The sequence below is a fragment of the Anthonomus grandis genome, chromosome 14 (assembly GCF_022605725.1).
Source record: "Anthonomus grandis grandis chromosome 14, icAntGran1.3, whole genome shotgun sequence".
Lineage (NCBI taxonomy): Eukaryota > Metazoa > Arthropoda > Insecta > Coleoptera > Curculionidae > Anthonomus > Anthonomus grandis.
In genome coordinates, this window is record NC_065559.1 from 6,188,532 (window position 1) to 6,212,376 (window position 23,845).

The 23,845-nt window shown below is 34.7% G+C and overlaps 1 protein-coding gene across 1 annotated transcript in view; it reads left to right on the plus strand.

The window, feature by feature from the left end:
• Nucleotides 1-23,845, plus strand: part of LOC126744799 (retinal homeobox protein Rx-like) — a 70,052-nt gene that overhangs the window by 15,518 nt on the left and 30,689 nt on the right. Inside the window, exon 2 of the mRNA XM_050452359.1 lies at nt 5,435-5,760. Within this exon, the coding sequence (XP_050308316.1) occupies nt 5,435-5,760 (326 nt within the window). The remainder of the gene's footprint in view (nt 1-5,434; nt 5,761-23,845) is intronic.

A 23,845-nucleotide genomic window follows, 5' to 3' on the forward strand; every position in this document is an offset into this window, starting at 1 on the left:
ATAATCTGTAAGAATAGTCCTATCCCAATTAATCTTGACTTTCCAGGCAATGATTATAGTATGAAACTTTTCCACTGGTGCTAGGTTAAGCTTCTTTGATAGCTCCTGTGGAACAATTTTACCAACATAGCCAGGCTAGTTTAAAAATTCTGTAGCTGCCTGTCTTATGTCTGCCACTCCTACTATCTCTTCTAACACGACATCCCAATCTTGGATCCTTTAAAATTTATTTCACTTAGTTTCTCATTGGGATAACTTGATCTGACAACTGATTGAATTACTACCATGAATGCTTTTGTCTCTAGAGATAGATAACTATTCAGATACCAATCAGTAGCTCAGCACATTTATAAAGATATATACTCCGCTCCTGGCTTTATTGATACGCTATTAATATGCTGTCATCTAATGGATTTCTCAACAATCTCGGTAGTTTCTCTACTAATTCTATTTATATATATATATAGTCACTCAGTTTTTTCTTCTTGTATAATTTTGTCCTCTTCCTGCTCCCCTTTTGCTCTCGGTAAAGATGTTGATTTTTGGGTAGCACTACCATAGTAGTGTGCTCATTTGTTGAAATTGAAAATCGTTTATTATATACGTATATTCTTACCTATTATTTTCTTAAAAAGCAATTTTTTCTCAGGGACTCCTTTTCTGGAAAAAAAAACGTTTTTGATAAACCCTTTCCTTACCCCTCCACCCACCCCACAGAACTTACCAGTACAAAATTGTTTGCAAAAATCATTGTTTTCCAAAATAATACGCATGAATAACAGCTTATTTCGTCGTTAATATCCAATCTAATAGCACAGTTGGTTGATTTATACTAAATATTTAATGCAAAAACAGTGGCTATTAGATTGGATATTATGGACGAAAAACAAAGAAATTTTTTATTGAGAAAATGTTTAAGGTGGGTGGGGAGGTTAAGGGTTGTGTTGATGAAAAACCATGTTTTTTTAAAAAATATATGTTCAATATTTCATTTAATAACGCTGTTTAGTTAAATTTGATATTATTTTATATATAAATATTTAGTATAAAAACAGCGTTATTATATTAGATAATATGGACCAAAAACATTGATTTTTCAAAGGAATTTCATACTGGAAAAAATGTTTGGGGTGGGTGGGGGGGTTAAGGGTTGCGTTGATGAAAAACAATGTTTTTTTTTTAAATATATATTCAATATTTAATTTAATAACGCTGTTTATTTAAATTTGATATTATTTTATATATAAATATTTAGTATAAAAACAGCGTTATTAGATTAGATTATATAGATGAAAAACAGTGATTTTTCAAAGGAATTTCATACTGAAAAAATGTTTGAGGTGGGTGGGGGGGTTAAGAGTTGTGTTGAGGAAAAACAATGTTTTTGCATTTTAGTTTTTGCTGTTTATTTAAATTTGATATTGTGTTATATATAAGTATAAAAATCAAGAATTGTCGTGTCAGGTGATTGATGGTATCTCCTGTACAGACGATACATTTATCAGATCAGAACTTAGAAACTAACTTATCTAAATTTTATTCTATAAATTATTGTTACAAAACAGTAGTTCGGTGTTATCTTAGTAATTAACTTACAGTAATTTGTTGGTGATTTTTTAATAGATATAACATTTTTAATGCCATAGTAATATCACTAGCACAAGGAGATTTTTCCTTGATTTACTGAATTCTTGGCTTGCGTATCTACGATCTCGTTGGCTCTTAACCCTATAAGTCCCTTAATCCATATAAATGTTAAATTTTTATTCTGGTAAGTTTAATGTCTAATCAATTTCTTTCCCATATTATAAGATTTACTTTATTTGACCATGTGTATCTATTTTTAATTGCTTGACATGGAGTCTGACAAAATGACGAAATTAGTAGATTTGTATTTTAAACAAAAATTAAGTGCTTCCCTAATAGCAATTGCTCCAGATGTAAATGAGTTGCAATGTTGAATAATTTGAAATTGGTATCTAATAGCTAAGGGAGGAATATAAATTTCTGCCTTATTACCTTCAGCATTTTTGGAAGCATCTATATATTTGTATGCTATTGGAGTGATTTCTTAATTCGGATTTAAGCAGGATTTCATTAATTATCGGATAGTCACTAAATAAAGGGTATTTGAGTATTGTGCTTTCTAATGAGCTTAAATAATCAAATTGATAAAAAATCAAAAGGAGTGATTAACTCTGACTTTGGGTAAAACTCTTTATAGGCTTTACAATTACAATATTTATTGGTTAAGTCATAAGTACTATCAACTTTGGTAATAAGCTATTAGAGGCAGATCTATAGAAATAATAACCATATTCATTTAATATGAAACTTATGTAAGACTTAAATACTTACTTGAATAACAAATTAAAAATTTTGATTTCTGCTTTATTACCTTCAGCATTTTTGACAGCGACTATATATATCTCTATGCTATTGGAGTGATTTCTTAATTGTGATTTAATAATAGCAGGTTTTCATTAATCATTGAATAGTCACTAAATAAAGGGTATTTGACTATTGTGCTTTCTCAGGAGCTTAAATAATCAAATTGATAAAAAATCAAAAGGAGTGATTAGCTCTTACATTGGGTAAAACTCTTTATAGGGTTTACAATTACAATATTTATTGGTTAAGTCATAAGTACTATCAACTTTGGTAATAAGCTATTAGAGGCAGATCTATAAAAATAATAACCATAATGAATAAAAAATTCAAAGTTTTGAAATTTAAAAAATTTGTGACGTATCTTAGAAAGTGAGGTCCTTTTTCACAATTAGAAGATATGGTGTTAATATGCACTTTCCAAGTATATTTGATGTTATTGGTATAAGGTACCCTAATTGTTTGTGTTACATAAACATGGATAATTTTAAGGGTATTAATTAAAAAAAAAAAAATTATGTATTACGTATTGTAAAAATGCATGTATTTGATTTATCTACAGTAATCTCAAAACCATTTGCTAATGACCAATTTGATATTTCCCTATATATTTTGCCTAAGCTATTTATACATTGTATACAGTTTAAGGAGTTTTAAATCTTTATTTTTTAATCCTGAGCAATTTGGATTTATAAAAGGCAGATCTACTGATGCTAATTTGGTGCTGTATGTCAACTACCTCTACTTCAGGTTGACTCAATATATACAGATTTTTCCAAGGCTTTTGATGGTGCCACAGGGTGCACCATCAAAAGCCTTGGAAAAATCTGTATATGGGGGTGCCACAGGGCTCTCACTCAGACCCTGTTTTGTTTTACCTCTTTTTGATTGATTTAGTTTGGAAACTTGAAAATTGTCGTGGGCTAATGTTTGCTGATGATGTGAAGCTATTTAGGTCTATCACATTTCTTTCCGATGCTGTGCTCCTGCAAAAAGACCTTAATTCGTTCTTTGATTGGTGCCACTTGAATAGAATGTCCCTTAATATCAATAAGTGCCATAAGATTACTTTTTCTAAGCAAAGAATCCCTATTGCTTTTCTTTATAAAATTGGTGTCAAAACAGAGGTTTCTGACTTAGGAATATTTATTGACTCCAGGTTGTCTTTTAATAGTCACATCAATCAGGTGACTGGTAGGGCAATGAAAATGCTGGGTTTTATCCAACGGTCTACAACTGATTTGTCTTTGTTTACTTTTAGATTACTTTATTGCTCTCTTGTTAGGCCCATCTTGGAGTATGGCTCAATTGTGTGGTCCCCGTCATATAACTGCTACATTAAGCAGATTGAAAAAACTCAAAATTTTTAAGGGTGGCTGGTTTTAGATGTGGTTACAGGAGACAGGAGTATTACTATCAGTGGGTCAGGGATAACCTGAACTTACCCACAATAGAGTCACGAAGAACATTACTCGACTTATGTTTTATGCATAAAGTTTTAAATGCTACTATAGATTGTTCCGAGTTATTTTAAGCTTTTTTGACTCTAGGATTACATCTTTTAATGGGCAGTTAAAGAATATTATTTCATAGGGGCTTTAATTAATTAACTCATCTACACCTTTCATTGATTTATAGATGGTTTTGTATCTGAATATATATGTTTGTATTGCTATGCTATGTAACACTTTCGTAAATGGATTCCGTAAATAAATAAATAAATAAACTTCCCATTATACTTTAGCTGCTAATCTTATTGAAATTAGACGTAGATCAACGGCAGAGTCTAGTTGGCAGTATTTTCCCAGTAGATGATCCATAATTTAAAATAACCATATTAGATTCACCTATTAAACGTAGTTAACTATTTGATCTCCTACCAAATAATTTGTTTGTGAACCTCATACATTACTGTGTGCAGTAAAATCTTCTAATATAAACTATATGGTGATGCAGATTGTTGAACTATATTACTCTATATCATTCTAACTAATCTTAATATTTAGTGGTTTGTAAATTAAAGGAAACATAATTTTCATATTATAAATATTTATTGATACTGCGCATCTTATATCAGGGTTATAGGTTGGAATAAATTGCCATCAGCTCTATTCAGACGTACTATATTGTAGCCAAAAAATATGTTTTCTTGCTTAGAACTAGGTGTCATTATTAATAAGATTTAAATTAATATTGTGTTAATACAGATGTAGTTCTAAATTTTTTTTTTAGTGACAGCAGATTGTGAATTCTCATCTTTATTAGTGGTAATGTTTGCTATTTTGCTTTTAATGTTTTCAGAATTTATCTTTTTAACATGATCCAAAGAGTTGCAATTTTTCTATAAAATTAATAAAATAGTCTGCAAAAATGTTAATTCATTGGCGACTTATATCATTTACTTCATAGTTAACTTCAGATATGTGTTGTTGCCATTTTCATTGGGAGGTACGGGAGAGGAGAGACCAATTGCAAATGAAAACATAGGTTTAGGCAGAGAAAAGTTGAATTTCCTTTTTTTTGAATTGGGATTCATGCTAGGTAGAGGCTTAGTAGAGGAATTATGTACAGGGGCGTTTTTTGTTACTATACTGGTTTTTAAACAATTTTAGGAAAGGGGAGGAGAATGGGTGTTAAAACGTTTGGAATAATTTCGTAAATTAAAACTATTATTAAAGGGTATTTTTATAAAATTATTCGGCTTCTCTCAATGTTATTTTGTTGTTAATCATTATTTTTGAAAGTTTTTTTATTCTACTTATATAAACACGGACAATGTCTGGAGTAAGATTAATGTGTGCCTATTTTACAGCGTACACAGTAAAAGTCATTAATATGACCATTAAAACCCTTAAACGCATTATAAAGATTTATAAGCTCTTAGCGCCAAATAATTATTAATTTTATATAAAATCTATACTCCTGACTTTTAAACCACATTGATTACAAATATCTTGAGATTTAGAAAATCTTGTTACCTCTACTCGTGTGACTTTAAAGCAAAATAAAAAAAAACAAAAAACATGATTTTTCTTATTTCGTTCAGGTGAAGGAAGCTGTAACTCAAACGACGGCGTATCGGATTTACGTTACGGAAAGATGGGAGGAAGCGAAGGGTCCGAGGGCGAAGAAGACGCGGTCGGGGGCACGGAGGGTGCCAACGGCGAAGGAGGCGGCAGGGGCGGATCCCGGGGGGGCAGCGACGAGGGGGGCAACGATTCATGCAAAAAGAAACATCGTCGTAACAGGACGACATTCACCACCTATCAGCTGCACGAGCTGGAGAGAGCGTTCGAGAAGAGCCACTACCCCGACGTGTACAGTAGAGAAGAGCTCGCGATGAAAGTCAATTTGCCCGAAGTCAGGGTGCAGGTAGGTGACGAAACACTTTTCCATTCTCTCTTTATTTTTCTTTTATAGTTGCGTAAATTTCATTTTCTCGTTTTCGTGCCTTCGATTCAAGGTTCGTTTAAATTTTCACTTGAATGTTCTTCAGATTTTATTTGGTACAAGAACAAGGAGATTGGTGACTGGGTGATAAAAGTAAATCTATTGACAAAGTTATAAAAAGGGAAAATATATATACACAAATACATTTGAACAATTCTATTCAATATAAAACTGAAATAAAATGAATTAGGTCAAATAACATGATGCAAAAGAAGAAAGGCAAAAATCGGAACTAAAATTGTTATTTGATAATAGCCTTTCGCTAAACACATTATTAAAGGATTTTTTACCATCTAATATAAGTGTTCTTTTAATGAATGAACCTGTTGCTTAGGAAAGAGTGCATCATTATAGCATGTCAACGGCTTTATTCATGCCTATTTATTGTGTTCATATTTCTAATTTTTTTTATGAACCAGGCAAACAGATTCCAATATATATAAGAAATGAAAGATTAATGAGAGATAAATAAACAGTTCTATACTATATTCTTGCAAATACGAAAATACTTATAAATAAGTAATGAACTGTCATAATGTATTTATAACTATTTAAATCTCGCGCCAATACTCCGAACTTTACTTCACTGTTAACTGACAACTATTGGCGATGCGGCTCCTTATATACTCGACGGAACGCTGTTCCGCAAGATTCTCGCTAACCTTCGAGACGTCGTGCGGTGTGCCACTTGTGTCATTCCGGAATGACGGAGAATCAGCTGATTTCTCGGTGTTTACAATATCAAATTCAATTCAAAATCAATCTCTCCTGCCACCACCTTAAGAACCTAACAATTGATGACATTTTCTGAAAGAACTGTTATTTACTTTCGAATTTTAGTTTATTGTTAATAAATAAATCTAAGAATTGATTTTTACATCATCTAAATTGCATTTAATATTCATAACACTAGTTTTTGAAGTATTTAAACACAGTTTGTTAGAATCAGACCCTTTCTTGATTTTAACAATATCTATGTTAACTGTGGTATTTAGATTAATTGTATTTGTATCAGTTCGTATTTGTGAATAAATTTCCTTGAGATTCCAAGATTAGTCATATCATTAATACAAACGGGGAATAGAACTGGTCCAAGAACTGAACTTTCTGGAACACCATAAATCACAAGCTGATCCCTTGAAGAGACACTATCCACAGAAACACTTTGCACACTATAATGCAAATAATACCTAAACTACTGAAGAGCCAAACCCCTGAACCCATACCGCTTAAGTTTTCACAATAGTATTTCGTGACTAACACAGTCAAATGCCTTGGTTGAGTCACAAAACACTGGTTCATCACCACGGTTCAAGGTTAAAAATAATAATTCAAGAAATAAAAAGATTGGTCTTTTGAAATCCATATTGCTCCGACCTAATAATTAATAATGTAAATAATTTAATTCCTAAATACCAGTCTGGGTTTCGTAAGGGGTATAGTTGTGCAACCGCTTTATCTAAAGTGACAGATGATATTTTTAAGGAACTTGATAAAAATAAAGCTACAGTGTTGGTTCTCTTAGATTTTTCTAAAGCCTTTGACATGGTAAATCACAGAATATTACTGGCTATATTAGAATATATGGGTTTTGCTGAGTCTGCGTTCGCATTGGTATCTTCTTCCTTGTTTAACCGAAAACAAAGAGTAGTGCTTAATAACAATAAATCAAATGCACTGGATGTTACCTCTGGGGTGCCCCAAGGTAGCATTCTTGGTCCTTTGTTTTATACTCTTTATACTTCACAAATTACTAAAAAAATTTTACACTGTAAGCACCATTGCTATGCAGATGACACCCAGCTATTTTATTCATTTCATCACACTAATGTTGTCCAAGCTAATCAATATATAAATGAGGATTTAAATACCTTAAATATAGAAACTCAAAAATTACTTCTAAAGATTAACCCCACTAAATCAGCAGCTATTCTTTTTTGTAGTGACAATCATCGAACTAATATTTTAAATAATTTAAATGTACACCTTAATAATAATATAATAAGTTTTAAAAACTTTGCAAAAAATCTTGGACTAGTAATGGACTATAAACTTAGATTCAAAGAATATGTTACCCTTAAACTAAAAAATGGATATTCTGCCTTAAAAACAATATATCGTCAAAGACATTTTTTAAGCTCAAGTATCAAAAAACTGATCTGTGATGCTTTAGTACTATCACCGTTAAATTTTTGCGACACAATTTATGGACCATGTCTCGATAACTCCGACTCAGGTAGAATTCAAAAACTTCAAAACTCTTGCTTAAGACTTATATTTGGTATAAGAAGACGGCAACATATTTCTTATAAATTAAAAGAAGCAGGTTGGCTAAATATGCACAATAGACGAATATTACATATTTTATGTTTTTCTTACAAAATTCCTAAATCAAAAACTCCGCCTTACTTACTTGAAAAGCTTACCTATCGTACTGATGTGCATAATCTTAATATAAGACGTAAAAATCTTTTAACAATTCCTTGCCATAGCAAAGAACTCTTTAAGCGATCCTTATGTCGTACCAAATTTGATTAATAAATTCAAAGTAATTAATTTTACTGTCACTGAAAAAACTTTTAAATTAAAAACCAAGCTTCTTCTTTTAAATCAAACTTAATTTTTCTTGAACGCCTTTCTTTATTAAAATACTACGCACATGCTAACTAACTGAATACAACGTAAAATATTCTATTAACATTTATTATTCAAAAATTAACTGTTAAAAAAAAAAGAATGTTTTCATTCCGTTTCATCCATTTTTCCCCCCACTGCTTTTACCCCTCGTAAGTATATGCCTACCTATTTATTTTTCTTTTAGTTGTCTATAAGAATTGTTTTTTTTCTCTCACTTCTTCTATTATAAGCCTTAACAGAAACCAGGAAGTTGTTTCCTTCTTTTCTGGAAGTCTGAATGCATGGCTTATTAGTTGCCTTACTTGTGTTAACTAAATTCTTTATATAACCTATTGTTTTTAATATGCTCTTTTTGTTTAATATTCTAATATTCAATCCCATGTATATAATCATATTACCTTCTGTAATTATGCTTTTTTTGTATTGGTGGCTAATAAACGTCTTATTATTATTACTATTATTAAAATTATTAATAATTTGCCTTTCGGTTAAATATAACATAAGTCGCTTTTTATTTCTCGATGATTCTTGAGAGGGTTGAAAGTAGTACTATTTATTGGTCTGTATGAAGATGGTAATGTTGAAGCTTCCCTCATGAAGACATGATTCTGGTCACCTTAAGGCAACTGGGAAACTCGCCAGTTTTGAAAAAATGATTAATTGCTAATACTAGGACCCTCAGTGTTAAGCTTAAGTAAATCAGTACTCAAAAAACAGTTCATAGTTTGAAAAGCCTTGAACTTGATCTATTATTTTACTTTTTTATTTAAGCTATGGTATAGTAGAAGTTATTTACCCTATCAGGTTCAATATTTATAATTTAATATTCAATAATACTATTTTCTAAGCCTTCCCATCAATATTAACTTTGCAGATATTGACTTTTGACTTATTGACTTTAAAAGTAATTTTGCATTGCAGGTTTAATTATTAGTCTGTATCGTGCTCTATATCTGCCAAAATATGAACATGTCTGTTACAAAACGGAATTAAAATTTGGAGCATGCAGTCTAAATGTGGTTGCTCTGGTGTATTTACTGCGGATCCATTTGTCAGATGTTTACAAGAAGAATGTCAGTTATCAATAGTAAAGTGAAAGCTCTTATTAAGAAAACCGATATAGAGGCATCTGAGCCACTCTCACTCTTGTGGACAAAATTCTGTCTGTAGAGTAATTAGAAATACCCCAGCCTGTTCTTGCGTGGAATATTTCGTTGGTAGACCATCGAACTGTAGATCATAATGTACCGTTAACTCAGAATATACCGCAAATTTGCTTTGGCAAAATAATAAATGTGTAGAGACCCCCTGTTCAGGGTCTTGGTGGGCCGTACCCAACTATATTACATCAACCGGTGTGTAGTTTTAGAATTGGTTTTACTGGTGATCCTTATTCGGGATGTAATGTTATTCCAAGTAAGATCAGATCCTATGAAAAGGTTTGAAAGTAGCATAAGAAATATCAACATATTATCTGTTTAATTAGTTAAACAAGAATACAATCCGTATAACTCATCTCCTTGCGGAGTAAATGGTAAATCTGAAAAGCAAAATGGATCATGCGTATGTGTTTACGAGAATACCTTGGAAATCCTTAAACCGGGTGTAGACTAGAGTTTGTTATTAACAAAGATTTCATCCAGAGATAGAGTATGTATTAATACCAAATGCAAAGATCCATGCCCGGACACTTGTGAAGTTAATGGTCAGTATACTGTGTACCAAATCATGCTACATTTTGTTAAAGCTCACCTGGATATACAGGAAATCCGTTTACTTCCTTAAAGTTATCTTCATGCTAGAACTACTTTGAAAAAATTGCTTTTTCGGTTCAAAGAGAACCTATTTCTTCTTATGTACTTCATGTTGAATCACTTTTAAGATATTGACATTTTGCTGTTCATCCTTTTGGTTTCGACACCATCGTCTGAGAAAGAAGGACTTTTTGACAGAGGCACTTCTTATATAAAGGTATGGTTGATTTAGTTGTTCAGTGCTGAATTCAATATAGTAATTTGCAGTAATTCATACTCACAAGTTAAGAACAGATAGCTTCTACTACTTTTTCTCGCACATTGAGTTTAGTGCAGTGAAAAACAAAACAAGCTTGTCATCAGGAGCCTATTTAAATACTAAGTATGTCAAAATTAAACACTTTTAGATCATGTTCTATATCAAGTTAGGAGAAAATGATTTTTTTTTAAACATTTGTCAAATTCAAACAAACGTTCGCCATCTTTAAAAAACCCTTGAGCAGGTACATTAAGTCCGTCTTTCTTGCGAAACTAATTAACGCGAGAGCAAACGTTCGCAAGCATTTACCAATGATTGATGTTAGTAGTGTGACGTATGAATCAGCGGCCAATTCAAACGAAACAGCTGTTTGACTCTCGAAAGTTAGACGGTCATGTTGTATATAACTCCATTTAATTTGCCTTTTACAAAACTCTTAATTAAATTTTAGTGTGGTTCTTTAAGCTTTGAAATTTTTTCGTTAAACAAGCAGAGGCTAGTTGTTTTTGGTAATTGGAGCAATGATTTGCAATAGGTGCAACTATTTGCAAATATTTACGAACGTACCAAGGGTGGCTACAGCTAAGAAAACTGATCTGTATACTAAACCAAAAATAAACGATAACTGGTTACAGTAGCCGCATCGGCGCTGTTGCTCAAATGTGTACCTCACTCTGATTGGCTTGACCCACTTTTTGATAGTTGATAGTGTTACTGTTTGGGAAACAATAATATAATTACAAGGATAGAATATTGCCACATGCAAGGTAGCCAATCTGACCAACAACGCTGAGATGGTTAATTTACGAAGCGGGTTATCACATACGTGTCACCTCATCCAGTCAACATGTGGTTGTTCTTTGTCCTTTTCTATCCTTCAAACCTTTTTTTTAGACCCTCCCTACCCCTTTCCGGTAGTAGCTGAACCTACTCACGCCGGTAGCCAGGTCGGATGATGCCGGATGCGTCGTGAAAGAGGCGTCATCGTGCTTTAAAGAATAATTAAACGGGAAATACATGAACAAACCAGAATCCGATTTGAGGGACAAGGTATTAACTCGACGAGAACTCGTCAAGAAGCTGGAGATATCGCCTGGGTGCAGAACCTATAAGAAAGTAGTTAGTCAGTCAGGAGATCAGTCTCCATAGCTCCAGTGTACTTGTGACATAAAGTTTTTCTGCTTAACAAACATCAACAAATGTTCGCAAATCTTGCCATTAATATAATAAGTCTTATGATCCTTTATTACCTGAATGGATCCAAGACAAGAACCCTACAGCTCTTTTTTAAAATCCTTACACATTCCGCTATAACCTTGAAGCTAACCTTCCCATAATAGCCCTAATGGTGAATGCTATGCTGTCCGACCAGATTAAAATTGCTGTATTGCAGCGTCCATAGTTTAAAATTTCCTGTTCGCATTTAAACACAGCGAAAATTTCAGCCTGGACAGTTGCTTTAGTCATCGGCCTGTAGTTCACACAAATATATGCAAATATTCGCGAAAGTTTATTGCGACATACAAACTACACTTACAAATATGCTTCATGAGCAAATAGTGAGCCGCTTGTGTAGTAGAAACTAATGACAGATCTAGACAATATTTATAATATTAAAATACTCATTTGTCTTTTTGGTTGAAATATTTGATTGGCAGTTGGACAAGTTGAATGAACTTTTAGGCTTCGATAGTCATGGGGAGTTCGTCCGCATATCATGACCTGCATACTAGTAGTCAGTTCTTTTCCAAATACAAATGTTCGTTAAGTTCGCGTATTCGTTCCTGGACCAAGCAGTTCGCGAACTGTTTATACAACGATTTATTAAGCTTTGGACTATTAATATAGAATGTTTATATAGCCACTTCTAGCGAATACAAGCAGTTGCTCATTATATTCGTCTACCAATTGAATTTGTGTATTTGTTCCCACTTCTGCAAGCATCTCTCGAACTGTTCGGTCCGAGTGTTCTAGTCAAATTTAGTTCAGGCGAGTGACAAATAATTGATTGATAATTAGGCAAGTTAAGTGAGCTTTCAGGCTTCGATATATTAATGCCAAAGGCAACTATGGAGCGAGTCAGGAGCAGTTCGTCAGCAGATCCTGATCTGCATAGTACTAGCCAGTTTTGTCCAAAACAAATGTTCGTTCAGTTCGTATATTCATTCGAACTATTAATATAGATACTACAAGTAGTTGCTTAGTAGATTTGTCTACCGGTCGGATTTATGTACACGTTCCCATTTCTGCAGGCACCTCTCAAACGTTCGATGTGAATCTTTTCATTAAATTTACCTTAGAGACTTGACTAATATTTTATGTAACCTAGCTCTGGTTCCCATAGATCAATACAAATGTTCTTTGGGTTGGTGTATTCCTTCATATATTTGCAGGCATCTCTCGAACTGTTCGGTAGAAGTGTTCTAATCACATTTAGCTCAGATAAGTAACAAACATTGTATATAAACCTTCTTAGGTTGTCTTAAATGAATACGATTGTTCTTTCGTTTGGTGCATTCGTTCCTATACTTCCATTCATCCATTTACGCTTCCATTGATGTTAAAATAGATGATGATTTAAAAACAGACAAGATTCTAATCAAAAGAGAGAAAAAGCAGGGAGAACACATCTTACCAAATCTTTGTACCCATGTCTTGGAAAATGTTTTCAAAAAACTTGACTGGCAAGGACAAGGGATTAATATTGATAAATATTTACAATTTGCCAACGGCATTATGGTCATTGCCAACCCAGGTGACGAAGAAGAAGAATATGCCTTTCCTGGGCAGCTTTTGACAAACTAGCATTTATCCTTAAGTCTCGTGAATTTTCTATAAAATTAAAAAAGGAAAGTATAACTCCTTTGTGATGCTGGTACTTACATGGACTTGAGACAATGCAAACCACTCAACTGCAATGGAGAGGGCTATGATAGGAATCACTTCAAGAGATGAAATTTGCAACTAGGAAATTTGTAGAAAAACTAAACGGATAGATGTACTAAGGCTAGTGACATAATAGAGATGCACTGGTCATATTGCAAGGCAAAAAGATCAAATATGGGCCCAGATGATCAGATATCGGACGGAGCCTCAGTATCCAAACCGTTGCAAGAAGGAATTGGATCAGGACTGCTAGAGATATGAGAGCATGGAAAGATTTGAAAAAAGCCTGCATTCAGGAGTGGATAAACATGGGCTTATATTTGGTTCAAATGTTCTAATTAAATTAGTCTCAGGGAAGGGACTAAAATTTTATACAAGAGTCGTGTATTCGTCTCCTCCTGCGCAAGCAATCCTGAATATTTCAGTAGAAATATTTTAGTTAAATTTAACTGAACCAAGTGACATTAACTTTATTCTTTCTAAGTTTGATCAATATTATAAGGAGCTATAAAAACTATTAACGAATAAAAAAATCTGCCATAAACACGTCATAGCACGATTACAAGCCCTTTAATTTCAAGGCAGTTAATCGAACAAACTGTAACCATATGGCAGCGCCACGAAACAAAATTAATTCGGTTAAAATAAACGACAACGCGAACGTGGCGGGGTCCTGGGTGACTAGAAATATCATTATTAACAACAGTAACCGAGTTAAGGAAAAGTTTTCACGAATGAATAAAATAATCGTCGAGCCGCCGCCGTTCATGTGACGTCGCGTGTGTCAGACAACAATCTCGAGCTGCTTAGTTGGCAATAAAATTAATTTATCTTACATTACACAGCTTTAACGAAACTGAACGAACGAGCTAGCGATTTCGGTAATAGCTAGGTAAACCTTTGAACATTGAATAACGTAGAATAAGTTTCCATTTTCAAAATTTTTTGAACACTTCTGCACGATGTAAGCTCATTGTCGTTTCCAACGTATCTTTCTTTTATTAGAAAGGTTTAAAAAGCGTACAACGCTCAGCTATATTATCCAGCTTCGTAAAAGTCCATTTTGCATACAATTTGTAAGCATACTTTCAATAATTCGTTAAAAAAGTGAAAAAGTAACCGTATCCATTTAAGTTATGCCTTATTATAAGAAAAATCTTTTATGCTCATGGAACGCTAGGACTGCCTGTACTTACTTGGCAACTCCTTAAATCTTAAACTCTGATTTTATTTGCCGATTCCAGTTTATTCAATCTACTAAGTAACAAACCAAACAGTGGGTCGGCACACTATAAAACTAGCGGCATTAAATGGAACTATTATTATCATTATCATCATGCAAGGGTGGTTCGAGCATAATTAATGCGATCACGAAGACTGGCACGGGACTATATAAGAAAAGGCTTACGCACGTGATTGCTAATAAATGGTAGGAAATGGAGAAGGAGGAGGAGGAGGTGATAAGGGGGGTGAGGAATCGGCTCGTGCATCTTGGTTGCTGATAAAATAATTTGAAATGTCGTGCCTAATAACGGTGTGTCGGTGCGCCCTCCGGTGCACGCGAGTTAAACTACCAACCTTTAAACGCGACACTTAATATCGAGGCCGCCGCGTTCCGCTAATTGAGCTAATAAAAATCCAATCCCGGATAGGAAATCTAATCGAAGCAATTATTGCGTAGATTAAATTATAACTGTTAAGGACGTTTTTTCTAAATAAATCAAAACGAAGATAAACACTCTATTGGTTTGTTATATAACAATATTTCATCTCCTCTTTCATTGTAGCTGCAATATTGTCTATATAGGCATAAAAGTCTGTCTTCTGACTGACTAAGGAGCCCTAAAATCACTGCTATAGTAGCTACCGCACAATAGCACTAATCATATTGCAGTAAAATCATGTTACAAATAATATTAGCAGGGATAAAACCCTTTCTGCTAGCTAAAATTCCAGAAAAATAGGCAGCATTCGTCCCAGGACGTGGCACTGAAAAGCGAATATTGAACAAAAGGCAGATTATAGAAAAATCTTTAAAATATGATAGCAAATAATTTGATCTGATGAATTGGAGGAAGTTGTGGCAACTTCGCTCCGAAAGTGTCATTCCACCTAATTCTAGTTTTTATAAAATCTATTAAACGATGGCTGCGTTCGGGTCAGAATGAACGGGGAACTAATTGGAAACTAATTGGAGTCCAATTCTATCCAATGTATATGGCGAATGGATTATACGAAAGGCCTTTGATGGGTGGAATTGATGGAATCACTCACTATAGGCGAACAAAAAGTTTTCCCAGAACCGTCTTCGCTAAGTTTAAAGAGGAATTGTGCCAACTATTAGATAAAATAGAAACGATCAGCATAGAGACAGGTCTTAAAGTAAATAAAACAAAGACAAGGATCATGGTAGTAGAGACAACAACCAAAACCAACTAACGGAAATAAATAATGTCGTCGTTGTAAGTCAGCTTATGTACCTGGGATCTGCAATAACCAATACTGGCGGATCCACTGAGGATATTAAACGTAGATCAGCTATTGCAAAAAATGCAACTAACTTAAATCTGGAAAAGTCACGAAATCACAGTGGCGACCAAAATGAGACTGGTCAGAGGCCTAGTCTTTTCAATTTTCCTCTATGAGGCGGAGTGTTGAAATCTTAAGGAAACTGTCAAAAAGACTATAGGTGCATTCGAGATATTTTGCTGGAGACTTATCTTAGAATTGCTTAGACCGCTCGCAGAACAAATGTGTCAAAATCGGAACAATTGAATATTAAAAAATGACTGAGAACCCATGTAACAGAGCAAATAAGAGGCTATTTTAGACACGTCTTTCGAAAAAAGGGAGGAGAAGGTGCTGTCTTGAAAAGCTTGCGATAGAGGAAGGCGTGGAAGGTACAAGAAGCCGAGGCAGATCTCCTACAAAATACCCCGACCACATTGTCGCAACAATTGGAGTTCTACTATCAGGATGTGCAAGATTAACACAAAACCGGAAAAAATGAAGGCAAAATGAATTGATGATATTAGGATACCTGTGTTAGGTTAGAGACTAAGAAGAACAGCAAAAAGTAGAAGCCTCAAGATATTGGAGTCTCTTCACCTCAAAAAAGCCGAAGGTGCTGAAAGACCTGATTCTGCCATGGACTGTCAACCTCTACTGGTTCATCCATTGCTGGAGCAAGAGAAAATGGGTTTGGAGGCGTATAGCAATCCAATTTTTCCTAGAAGAGGTGGCTGTGATGGCTGTGGCTGTTGCCTGGGTTGAGAAGCTGCAAATAAAAAGATTGAACGAAAGTGGCAATAGAGAAGTCCTCTAAAGTAAGTCATAGGCTATTACCGTAGAACCATCAATTTCTTAGCTCGCGACGAAAATAATTAGGGACTGAGATCTGAGAGGTGATCAGTGATAAACAAAGCTTGGCATTGAGAAAGTCTGCTCATTTAAGAATCTACAGTCAAAAATCTCTTACAAAGGGGCAAGCCCTATGGTACTCTCGAGTATCACGAGTAGCTCCAATGGTACGATATTAGGGAAAAACGGGCTTTGAAAGTGGATTCCACAGAGTTGCATTTCTCCATAAAAAGAAGTCCCGGTATAGCGACGTTCTAGATTGCAGTTCTATCTGCAGATGTAGTCAATATTCATGAATCGCATCTGCCTATCAAGCAGATATTGCGTATATAGCTCTAGAATTGAAGATTTACCTGATGGCATTCATAAGGTAAATCATTATTCTTTCTATACTGTCTATGATTCTAGTTATCTCTGAATCTCCTATTAGAAGTATGGATCTCTTCTGTGTGGAATCAAGCAGCTTTAAAGTGTGTATGCGGGCTTTGAGTGCTTTTGAGTGCTAATCTGAGCCTTGTGAAGCGTTGTAAGCTATTCTGGTATACAGCCTTTTTATTTTAAAGAAAGACCTAAGTCGCGTTAGCTATTCCCGCTATACGATCGTGAGAAGACATATTCCTTCAAACCTCTACACTTAACAAACGAACTGACGAAAACCGCGGCAAAGTAAGCTCGGGTATAATAAGGCTTGAGGAAGCAGAGACAGCTTTCTTTGTAAATGCAGCAGCCTGAGTCTTAGCTGCGTTAAACTTAATCAAATTGCACTCACCCTACTCTAAAATAATGTTAATACCAGCATTAATAGTTGTTACCGACTTGAAGAAAGACACCAATGTACTATTATTAGCAAGGCTTTAATTTGGATTCGAAGTCTTGTCGAGAGGGTCGTTTATATTTAACAGGAAGAGGGTAACAAACAAGAGGCATCTCTGAGGACATCAGTGTTAATTTCAAATCTTTACAAGGTATATCCATCAATATATCAACATCGACGATTGTTGAGGAAGTTTCCAAGTCAAGCAACGAGAGTTGGTGTCAAATCACAAAAATATAATTTGTTTAAGAGGTTTTTATGGCAGATCCTAACAAATGCCTTTGAAATATTCAGTTAGAGTTATTCCACAGGATTCACCATATTTCTCGATAGCCTTAGTCCAAACATGCGTGACATTGGCTAACAGATCGCCAGTAGACCTGTGTTTTCGAAAACCATACTTTCAAAATTTGCTGGTTGACAAGTTTTCCTATTATCGATTGCTAGGAGTAAAGCGATCTACCGTAATTATTGAGCACCGCCTTTTTTTCTTCTTTTGGGTATCGGTTTTATCCATGCAAATTTCTCAAGACCGCACACTTTCTTAATACTATTCCATTAAGGCTGATGGGTTTGTTAGTGTTGAAGCCTTTAAGAACTTATTCAAGCTCTCGGTGATGGAAATAGAAGTTTCGATACTATCTCTAGTATCGAAAAAGCCTTTTTGAAATCGATCGTGTTTTGCTTTGTGGATCTACGGTAGAATTTGATGCGAACATCTGATCCATCTTTCCTAGTCAATGGTGGAATTTTTGACCTACAGAAACTTTGACCAACTGCTTTTGCTACAGACTGGAGCGATCTTGATCTATTTGGGCAATTGAAAAGTTTTTTCTTCACTTGCTCATTATGTTTTTTGCATCGATCATCTGCTGCACGCATTTCTTAAGGAAATAAAGACATGATTTGTAGGGCTTAGGACTTTTGCGATAACCAGCATTTTTGTTGTTGACTGCCTTAGTGCAACTTATTACGCCCCGATTCGCTGTCTCAAGAGATTTAAAAAATATATGCCCCCATACTTGCCAAAATCACCTCTGAAACCTCGCTCGCACACGCTGAAGCATATTGCACATGCATCCTTATTTTGTTTAGTGTAGAGAGTTGAACCCTTAACGTATGTTGTGAGCTTACTCCTGAACCAACTGTAGGATATTGAGACTTTCATATTGAGAACAAATGACAAAGAGGTTCATAGGAACTAGAGGTTCTGAGAAGAATGGAGAATGGCGTAGAGATCTTAAACGAAGTAGAATCTTAGGAACAAAAACAGAATATCTTAGCTTAGGAACTTGAGAAGATGATTTTTGGCACATCAATAATGATCTAAAAAAAGAAGAGGAGTAAGAAATTTAACAATATATATAAAACCACTTTAATTATTATAAATTTTTTCATAAATTATGCATAACTTAAATGCACTCGATGCCTAATTACATAAAATCTAATATTCCGAAAAAAAACGAAGAAAATAAAGGGTATTTTCAGCCCCCGTTACTTAATTGTTTTGTCTTCATGAAAAGGCGTCCTCGTTAAAAGTCTATTAAAATGTCCGCGAAGCTTAAAAATTGCTTGTGAGTTACGAGGGCGTCGCATTTTTTAATTACTAATCATCATCATCGTCGTCGTCATTGAGGAGGGCCGTTGGAGCACAAGCGAAATTAATAAAAAACGCTGTTTTGCTTTTTAAGCAACTAAAAAAAAAGAAAATGTTTCTAAGCGTCCCGACGTTGCCGATGCCGTAGCCGCCGCCGACGCTGATTACGTCGCCCCTCCTAATTGTGTTTGTGCTTGCTAAAGTGCTTTCCGTCCTCAAATGCAAATTTTAACCTCGTTAAGCCACGGACTAGCGAGTTTAAATTATCAATGGTTAATTAATCTTCAATTTATTCACTTTGTATAATGAATTTAACACTCAATTTAGTGGTTATTAATCAAGATTTTAATAAGACTGTTACGGGCACACAATTTATTTTCGGGCTTTAGCGTTTATAATGGAAGGAGTTTGAGCGGATTACGGGCTTGTCATTATTTTCTATGTTCTACTAATTAGAATCTTTCAGGTTCTTAATTTCTTGGCAATTTTTTTTATGAACGAGAGGTTCCGGGTTTTCTTGGTTTAGGCTTATAAACGATAGCTTTAAGAATCGCTCTGAGGATGAAGGGTTCATTTGTAATATTTGAATTAATTCTCCTAAAAGTTTTTCAAAGTTAAATATTTTTCTAATTGGAAGTTCGAAATAGGTATTATAAAGTGGCGTAGAAATAATTCAACGAAAGAATTGATAAAAACGAAGTTTGCAGGATTATTAGGCATTGTCATTTCAAAGTCTGTCCGTGCAAAAAATATAATTAATGGCTTTTAAGCTAAAGACTTTAGCATATGTCCAAGGAAAAAGAATGTTGATTTAAATACTCAAAATAATGACAAAAACACTATAAGCTTTAGCAGACTTAGAGAAATTATTGATTTAACAAACATTGCAGGTGATAAATACAACAACTGCAGTAGGACCTAGGTCCTAACTTAGGTATGTAGGTATGTTTATTCATTTACAATCATTAAACAAAAAATACAAATATTAAACAAAAGCTAAGCAAATGCTAAAATTAATTCGTAGGTGGCCAGTGACTATGTTCGAAAGGCCAATTATTATACGTTTATACGATTATACGTTTTATCTATCCCATTTACATAACTATGCTAAAAAAATGTAAAATAAGAAAAAAAACTTTATTTTTAAATTATAAATGCTTATAATTATTGATATACTCTGACAGATATTAGTTATTTGACTTAGAAGTAAAAAAAGACCCAATAACTATACTGCTTACCCTATATCAGCACCAGTTAAAGGATTGTAATTAACCAATTTTTGATTTTTTTGTTACGATCAATATTCAACAATCGCATTTTTAAAATATCAATATTCAACTAATCGAATAAAATAAAAATTTGCAAAAAATGCATGGATTTAGGCTTAAATCGATTCTTATATCGATTCCTTTAATCAATTATTAGTTTCTAATTTTCGTTCTTAAGATTGTCCAAAGTAACCGACATTCACTAATTTAATTTTTTTTTTAATCGATTAATATAAAGAATTAATTAAATGAAAATTAACAATTAGGTAAAATGATCGATAGTTTAACAAAAAAAAGTGATTAATATTAAAAAAAGTTAAACGAATTGTAGAAGTGAAAACTCACTATTAGAAATTAAATATAGGGGAGACCGGGGACATTTGAAACAGGGGACGGTTGAAACAGTCGCCATTTTTTTTTTAGACGCGAAGGTAAAAACTCGTGTACGCAGCCTCACAACGTTTGACTAATTCCACATTTCTGCTCGACAGTGTGAAACTAGCAGTTGAGCAAAGTGAGTGTGTTTGCGCTCGACTCTCTTATTTTATGTCAACAAAGTACGAGGGCGGGTCAATAAGTCCGTGACTTTTTGGATAAAACACAGGTTTTTATATAACAAGTTATTTTATTTTTCAACATAGTCTCCTTTGAGTTCTATACACTTAGTCCAACGTTTCCCCAATTTTTTTATCCCTTCGGAAAAATATGAATTTTTATCCCTTTGGAAAAATATGATTTGTCGAGGTCATCAAAATAGGCATTTGTTTGAGAGATGATTTGAGAGAGAGATTTGATCTCTCTTTCCGCCGAGCCATTTCTTTAAGTTTGGGAATAGGAAATAGTCACTGGGGGCTAAATCTGGAGAATAGGGCGGATGAGGAAGTAATTCGTAACCTAATTCACGGATTTTTGCCATGGAAACTGCACATGTGCGGACCCTTGCATTGTCCTGGTGGAAAAGAACTTTTTTTCGGCCAAATGTGGTCTTTTTTCTTTCAGTTCCTCATTGAATCTATCCAATAAGTTGGTATAATATTCTCCATTGATTGTTTTCCCCTTTTGAAGATAGTCAATGTGGATTATACAGCGTGCATCCCAAAAAACTGTCGCCATGACTTTGTTGGCTGACAAACCCACCTTTGCCTTCTTGGGCGCCAATTCACCCCGAGAAATCCACTATTTTGACTGCTGTTTGGTCTCCGGCGGGTTGTGGTGGATCCACGCAAAAATTCGTCCATATTGCGGTTGAATAACGCCAAACACTCCTGGGAAATTGTCACACGGTTGCGTTTGTGGTCGATTGTGAGCAAACGCGGCACCCATCTTGCGGAAAGCTTTCTCATACCCAAATGATCATTCAAAAATGAAACTACTGAACCATGTGAGATGTCTATGGCTTCCACAATCTTTCTCGCTTTCAATCTCCGATCGGCTAAAACCATATCGTGAATTTTTTCGATTGTTTTGGATGTAGAGACCTCGACTGGGCGTCCAGAACGTTCGGCATCTTCCGTGCTTGTACGGCTACATCGAAATTCAGTAAACCACTTCTTTACCATGCAAATGGATGGTGCAGAGTCCCCATAATATTTATCAAGCTTAGCCTTGGTTTCAGTGATGGTTTTTTTCCGTAAAAAATAATGCTTAATGAGCACACGAAATTCACTTTTTTCCATTTTCTTCTCAAAACGAGTGGTAGTCTGCTATCAACAGCTGTCAAACCCGAATTAAATGACGCAGCTTGTTCAAATTTTGACAGGCGTCAACTGACAGTTCTCTGTTGACAGGAGCAGAGTTGCCATTTTCATTAAAGGGCGGGAAATTGAAAAAGTCACGGACTTATTGACCCGCCCTCGTAATTTTTACGTTTCATCTAAAAAGTGTGGAAACAAGAAATTTAAGTGTAAGTACACCACTTTTTTGTTTTTAATCAATTTTTTTATGTTTTTGCTTAGGTTTAGCAGCCTAAACTTGTTAGTCCTAATTAAAGAGTTTAAAGAAAAAAATATTTTGCCAAAAAAAACCTGAAGGGGACAATTGAAACAAGATGTAAATAACTTTACGGGGACGGTTGAAACATAATTTATAGAAGGCTTTTGGTATTATTTTTGCGTAAACTGATTAACTGATTGTAACAAACTCTCTGAGGGCTATATTTTGTTATAGAATGCCACGTGAAAGGGTCAGGAAAACAAATAGAGGTACCAAATCCATCTTGGTTTACGAAAATGCTTATAGGGAGGTTATTAAAAATGGAGCATCCGTAAGGTCTGCGGCAGATTTGTTTGAACTGAATCATTAGGCAGATTTATTAAGAAAAAGAATCTGTTGAACAAGGGTCCACTGAAACTATAACAATGGGATATAGGTGCGTACGACGAGTATTTAACGTTGAGCAGGAAAAATCCATTGTTAAATACATAATAAAGGCATATCAAATATTTTACGGTCTATCGCCAAAAGAAATAGGCCTACCAATAGCCGTAAAATATTCATTGAATATGCCGAATACATGGACTAAAAACTCATTGGCAGGAGAAGATTGGTTTTCCGGGTTTATGAAACGTAATCCTGAACTATCAATCCGTTGTCCCCAGGCTACAAATCTTTCAAGAGCGATCAGTTTTAACCCAACAAATGTAAAACTTTTCTTTGACAATCTTGCCACGGTAATGGACAGATATAAATTCCAAGCGAAGGACATTTATAATATAGACGAAACCGGTGTTACGACGGTACAAAAACCTGCTAAAATCGTAGCAGAAAAGGGACGCAAACAGGTAGAGGCACTTACATCAGGAGAACGTGGCACTTTGGTTACAGTGACAATAGCGGTAAATGCAATTGGAAATAGCATCCCACCAATCTTTATCTTTCCAAGATTAAGATATCAGGATCATTTCGTTCGTGACGGTCCACCTGGGTGCATTGGAGCAAGAAATGCTAGCGGATGGATGCAAGAAGATGAAATTCTTGCTATACTTAAGACACTTTCAAGAACATACCGTAAAACGGGGTTACTTCGACAGCGGGGGTATCTTCGACACGTTTATTAAAGATGCCGCGCACTTACGTCAAAAAGGTGGGAGGTAGACCTTACCTCAACTACAGAAAGGAGAACATGGATAAGGCTATTGATGCTGTGAAAAAGGGCATGTCCAAACTACAAGCTAGCCAGAAGTTCAGGGTGCTGAGAACAACGTTAATTGATAAACTTCAGGAAAACTCATCCTGCAGCACCGGGTCGTCCATGCATGTTGACTCGCGAAGAAGAACAGCTGTTGGCAAAAACTCTTGATGTCGTAAACGACTGGGGCTTTCCCATGACTCACGAGGACATTCGTCAAGTTGCGACAAAATTTGTGACGAAGCAAGGTAAGAATGTTCCGGAATGGAAGAACAACAAGCCAGATCTGGATTTTATAAAAAACT